We start from the raw sequence: 5,790 nt of genomic DNA, 5'->3' as shown, positions 1-5,790 counted from the left end.
TGGGTTGGGGGTCACCATGCAGCAGTTATGGTCACCATTGAGGATCATCAGGTCACCTAATTAGTGACAGCATTGCTAGAGGGTCATCCTTTTAGGGAATCCACTAAGATGTTTTCCCCATTGTGGGACTGTCCTGAGGCTCAATGTCACTGCTGGGGTCATTGTCCCTGACCAGCATCCACTGATGATTGCAAGGACCTGGGACCAGATTCTGGCATGGAAGCTGATGTCCTACCCTGATTCACTCTTCGGCAGAGTGAACTTCCTCCAGAGCCAACTCTCAGGGAACCAGGTCCGCGCCGGCATGTCATCCAGGAAGAGGTCGTCAAAATCCTCCTCTTCATCCGCTGGAGGGAGCAGGTGTGAAGTAGAGTCTCCTTCATGTTTCTTCCATGTTCCACCAACTCCTTGTGGGATCCTCCTATCCAACCCTCCATGGCCCATATCACCCCTTAACCTGTCCCGTGTCACTCTGTATCCCTTCCATGAAGCCCCCACCCTGCATCTCCTGCCATGGCCCCCTCACTTGTCCCCAGACGCAGCTGATCCTCTCGAGCCTCCCGCGTCAGGGTCTCAGACAGATGGCAGCAGTCCAGGAAAGCAGCCACACAGGCTGGACCATGGCGGACATGCCAGGTCCTCTCCTCACAGGACAGCTCCACTGGGCTTTCCTGGAGCCCAGCCTCACAGCACTTTTGCTCCAGCTCTGTCTTAAACTTGTTCACTGTGGGCCAGAGTCAGAGGGAAAGAGGAGGGTTGGGCAGGACCTAAGGACCATTCACCTTGATGCTATGCACACCTTGCCACTATTTAGCGATGACTCCGTGGTAGATTCTATGCCTAGTGCCTTATCTGTGCCCTTTCTGAAGCCTCATATTGAACTCACATGGTGAGATTCTGACAAGGAAGATGAGCCACAGAGAGCTGAATTCATTTGCCTAGAGTCAAGGCTTCCAAGTGGCAGGGGTGGGATCAGATTCCATACTGCTTTTTTTTTTTTTTTTTTTTTTTTTTGGAGACGGAGTAGCACTCTGTCACCCAGGCTGGAGTGCAGTGGCGCAATAATTTTGGCTTACTGCAAACCTCTGCCTCTCAGGTTCAAGTGATTCTCATGCCTCAGCCTCCCATGTGGCTGGGATTACAGGTGCCCACCACCACATTGCCTAATTTTTGTACTTTGAGTAGAAAGAGGAAAAAAAAAGAGACAGGGGTCACCATGTGGCCAAGCTGGTATCGAACTCCTGACTTCAAGCGATCCACCCGCCTCGGCCTCCCAAAGTGCTGGGTTTACAGGCATGAGCCTCCATGCCAGCCTCAGAATCCATGCTTCTAACACCACCTGGTGCTGCCTCCCATCTTCCTCTGAATCCAGGCTCAAAACCTCTTCTTCTGGTCCACACTCTAGCCTTCAGGATGGCAGTTTATTCAGATATTGTCCAATGACACTCAAGACCTATCTCTCCTTTTGTCTACATTCCATCCTGGACCACAGAGGCTAGACATTTGAAAACTACATTTCCCAGACTCCCTTGCTGCTAGGGTTCTGAATGGGATTGGATGCAGCCACTAATATGCTCTTATGAGAGATCTGGGAGATAGAAGAGAAGCAGAAACCATTTTTCCTGCAGCAGTGGTAGCTGATGGGTGGGCTCCAGTCTATGTGTGTTTTTGTAATGGGCACGATTTCATGTTTGATTATCAACCTACCAGCCTTTTGAGAGATATTGGCAGCAGTTTCCTGATATTTCATGGATTGCAAGACTGAAGTGGGGTGATCTTGAGTCCCAGCAAGCAGGCTTCCAACTTCCACCCCAAAAGCCTCTCTAATGAGTTTGTAAGCACCAAACTCCCCCTATTAGATCCCTGCCTGCTAGAAATGCATAGAGTGGTTTTGGTGTCCTGTTCTAAGCCCTTATGGATACCATAGGTTGGGGAGATGGAGGGAGGCATGCAGCTTTAACACTGACCTGCATTCCTCTTTGTCTCCAGCCTCTTCAGGGAGCGGCAATGGTGGCTGGGAGGAGGGTCCTGGGGGCAGGGCCAGTCTGGGGGTCAGAGGGAATGATGATAGAACAATTACCAAGATCATTATCAATATCCTTGATGATGTTTATTGGGTGTTTGCTGTATGTCCAGCGCTTTATATGCATCACTTCATTTCATCTGACAGCCTCCTATATTCAAGACTTGTCACTTAAAAGCTGGGTGATTTTCAACAAGCCACTTAACCTCTCTGGGGGTTAATTTCCCCAGTGATGTAAATGGGCATAATCAGAGTTCTGTCAATGCGGTCTGCATATACAAGTACTTAGCACTGGGTCTGGCATGTAATAAATAAGAACCGTTATTAATATTACAATTTATAGCTGAGAGAATACACTCTTAGTTGTCTCCAAATCCATTATCATCCCTCATCTGTGGCAAGTAAGCCTCCATATTGTATAGATCACTCAGAATAAAGACTACATTTCCCAGCCTCTCTTGCACTTAGATGGGGCCATGTGACTGTATTCTGACCAATGAGATGTGGAATAAGTGTCCACCCCTTTCCACTTCCCTTCATCTTCCTGCCTGGCATGGATAGACTCCTAGAAGGAGTCTGAGTCCCAGGATGACCTCTGTAGTGTTACTGAATGAGAAATAAACTACCTGTTTAACCTGCTATTATTCGTATTTTTGATACACATGGCTAACCCTGTCTTAACCAACACACAGTGAGTTACTTCTGTTATTATCTGTAATTTATGGACAAGAAATCAAGACTCAGAGAGAAATGTGACTGGCCCATGGTAAGTGACAGGATGTGGATTACAGCCCATATCTCTTTGACACTAAACCCCACTAGGCAGCACTGCCCCCATTCCTGCCCTCCTCTTGCCCCAACCACCCCCCCCCCAGCCTGTACCTGTGCTTGCCAGGCTATCCATTCCTGTGCTCATTTTCAGGTCCAATCCAGCATCCTTGAACACAGCAAATCTGTCTTTTCCACTTCCTGCTGTGCAGCCAATGTCATGTTCCTCCACGACATCCCAGACCTAGAGGTTAAGACAGGAACCTGGATTTGGGACCTATATGACTCCTCCATGAAAGGAAAAATGGTATACTGGAATTGCAGGCTCAAATAATAATTCTCATACTATCTCCCATTTCTTGAGCTCTTATCACCTTTCAGTAATTAGACTTTGCACCATCTCCTTGAATCATTACGTTGATGTTGATGGTGTCCTCTTTATGGCTGAAGAAGCTGAGGTTCCAGCTAGAATATCCTGGCAACATCTTGGCCCAAAGCCCATACGCTCTTACCTTCTTCTGAGTGAGCTTGTGTTTGCTGTTCAAAACATAGACAGCCTTGTCCACAGCCACCAGCTCCACTGTGGCTTCTGCATCACCTGTCACGTTCAGTTCCACTTGGCGGGGGGGCTCCAAAGTCGGAAAAAGCGAGCAGGCGTCAAGCGGACGTGCACGGAGCCAAGAAAAAGAGAGATGTCAGAAGAAGGGAATCATAGACAGACATCGCCACCGTCAGGGTTATGTCCCACGGAGTCGTGCTGGGTAGCGATCGGGTGAGAACTCCACAGCGAAGCCCAAGTTCCAGAGATGTAAGTTTATTTGCACAAGTCGCCCACACCTTGGGGTTGAGCTCGAAGGCCAACATAGTCTCCGTTCGCCTTCGGCTCCAGGTTTGGGATGCCTAAATTTGTACGGCCCCTTTCTGGGGTTTTGTGACGATGATTCACAATTATAAGGAGTTTGGCTTACCGTCCCTATGCATCTGTCATTCACATCAATCCATATGGAATCAGCCACCAACTCAGGATCCTGGCTCACTCCTCTGGGAAGTAAATAAAATGCCAGAATGTGGAAGGAGGGCAGCATCGCTGAAGTTACATCAATAATGGCTGACGTATAGACACTCCCCTGGCTTTTTGACTGACGTTTGGCATTCACAATCTGGCCCTTACTCAGGACCTTGGAGACAAGGGAGCTCAAGGATGAGAAGGGTAAGGTCAATCTTTCCCTGAAGCTGTCCCACCCCACAATGGAAGCTCATAGTCCTCTTTTCGTCAGCTGCTGATCTGAGCCCACCATAGAGTTGTGCCACCTTCACATCTTTTTTCATAGTTTCTCCAACCCAGCAAGCCAAGGTTTTCCAAGGAAAGAATTCCTTGACTCAAACGCTGGTCCTAGTCCCTCACCAGGATGGTGAAGTGAGTAATCCGGTCCTTAGTTTTAGGGTCCTGATGCTTTGTGTTGAGGCTCAGCTGGATGCTGCTGCCAACCTCTGTGCCCAATGTCTTTACTTCGATGTGCAGGAAGTTTCCTGACCCATCCTGAGTCAAGTAAGGCCAAGCTGTCATCTGGGCTGAAGCCTGCTCCTCTGGCTGAAGAGGTTCCTCAGTTTTCACCTAGACAGGATAAGGGGCAAGTAAACCCCAACCTTTCCAACTCACACAGCTCCAACCCCACCCTCCTTGCCTTGTCAAGTCGGTACCTTGATGGGGAGCTTGTCCAGATTTGCCACCTGTGGGTTGTTGGGTCAGATGGGCCATCCCCTCAGGTGAGGGTACAATTTTGTGGTTTTGGGACTGGACAAGGACTCTGTCAGCTGGGGATCCATCAGGATTTGAGACGAAGACCTGGGGTGGAATCTGGGGTGAGGTGAAGGAAAAGCCTAGGGTGGCCTGGTGTGAGAGGTGAGACTGGAATATGATCTTAATAGGACTGCTTTGTACAACTTTATACATGGTGCACTCAACAACACCAGAGGCACCATTCATATTAGAGTTTTTATGAATGGTGTGTCCTAGAGCTTTGCAGTGTACAACCACATGTAGTTATGCTGGGTGTTGCGGAACCAATGGTAAGTGGGAAGACTGAGAGTGGAGAGGGAAGGAGGACACACGAGACCCTACAGGAGTCTTGGAGTAGGATTGGTGCCAAGGGACATCCCTGACTTTCCTAATGCCCATCCAAATTAATATATGTGAAAAGACCATGCTTTACTTTGCAAGCGCAGCCTCCGAGATAACACCCGCTAAACCACCGCTTTGCCAGCCTGACTGTGACCTCTAAGTCCCCATAGAGAAATTCTGGAGTCATCACTGTGCTTTGGTGGTACCTGGGTTAACGTTTGGGGGGACTCTGGGATTAGCTTGGGGAGTATGATGGACTCAACCTTCATATGAGTTGGATGCAGGTGAGTCCAGTGTGGATTTTTGTCTCTTTGTGGGAGGTCTGTTTTGGTGAGGGGGCCCTGAGTCCCTGGGTGTAGTGAGTCCAGACTCTGACCCGAAAGTGGAAGGGCATTCCTGGCTTGAAATACTGGGGTGTCCTGGTGAACTTGATGTTGTATGGGCTCTGGACAATCTTCACCCCTGAGGTCTCGGCTTGCACCATCTGTCCCCCTGTAGAGACAGCAAGAACATAGAGTATGTGAGGGAGTTCAGTTTCTTAAGTGAGTGGCAGGACTAGTATGGGAGCCCCATCTTGGTGAAGGCAGAGAAAGACAATAACTCCGTTTCAGCTCCTTCTACCCTTTCTGGTGTTTTCCCATTTCTCTATTGAGGAAACTGAGGCTGGGAGGCAGCCCAAGGTCACGTGGGTGGAGTGTCTGCGCTGGGCAAGAACACCATGTCCTGGACCTCAGTCAGGGGCCTGGGTGAGGGTGGCACCTGAGGAGAACACGGTGACATTGACAAAGATTGATCCTCCAATGAAGTCCTTTTCTGGGCCTTGGAACACAGCCATCAGCGTATCCATCTGGAGGGAGACGTGACCCAGGCCTTCCGA

General features: G+C 49.3%; 1 protein-coding gene across 1 annotated transcript; it reads right to left on the bottom strand.

Annotated features, from left to right (window-relative positions):
* Positions 1–3,759: 3,759 nt before the first annotated feature.
* On the bottom strand, positions 3,760–5,790 carry LOC104670521 (complement C3-like). The gene is made up of 5 exons (XM_030935410.1): positions 5,673–5,790; positions 5,290–5,405; positions 4,493–4,637; positions 4,197–4,406; positions 3,760–3,969 (listed from the first exon to the last, which is right to left on the bottom strand). The coding sequence occupies exons 1-4, from the start codon at positions 5,758–5,760 to the stop codon at positions 4,396–4,398; spliced, it is 360 nt and encodes a 119-aa protein (XP_030791270.1). The 5' UTR covers positions 5,761–5,790; the 3' UTR covers positions 3,760–3,969; positions 4,197–4,395.

The sequence above is a fragment of the Rhinopithecus roxellana genome, chromosome 8, assembly GCF_007565055.1.
Source record: "Rhinopithecus roxellana isolate Shanxi Qingling chromosome 8, ASM756505v1, whole genome shotgun sequence".
Taxonomy (NCBI): domain Eukaryota; kingdom Metazoa; phylum Chordata; class Mammalia; order Primates; family Cercopithecidae; genus Rhinopithecus; species Rhinopithecus roxellana.
This window is presented reverse-complemented; position numbering and strand designations above follow the sequence as displayed.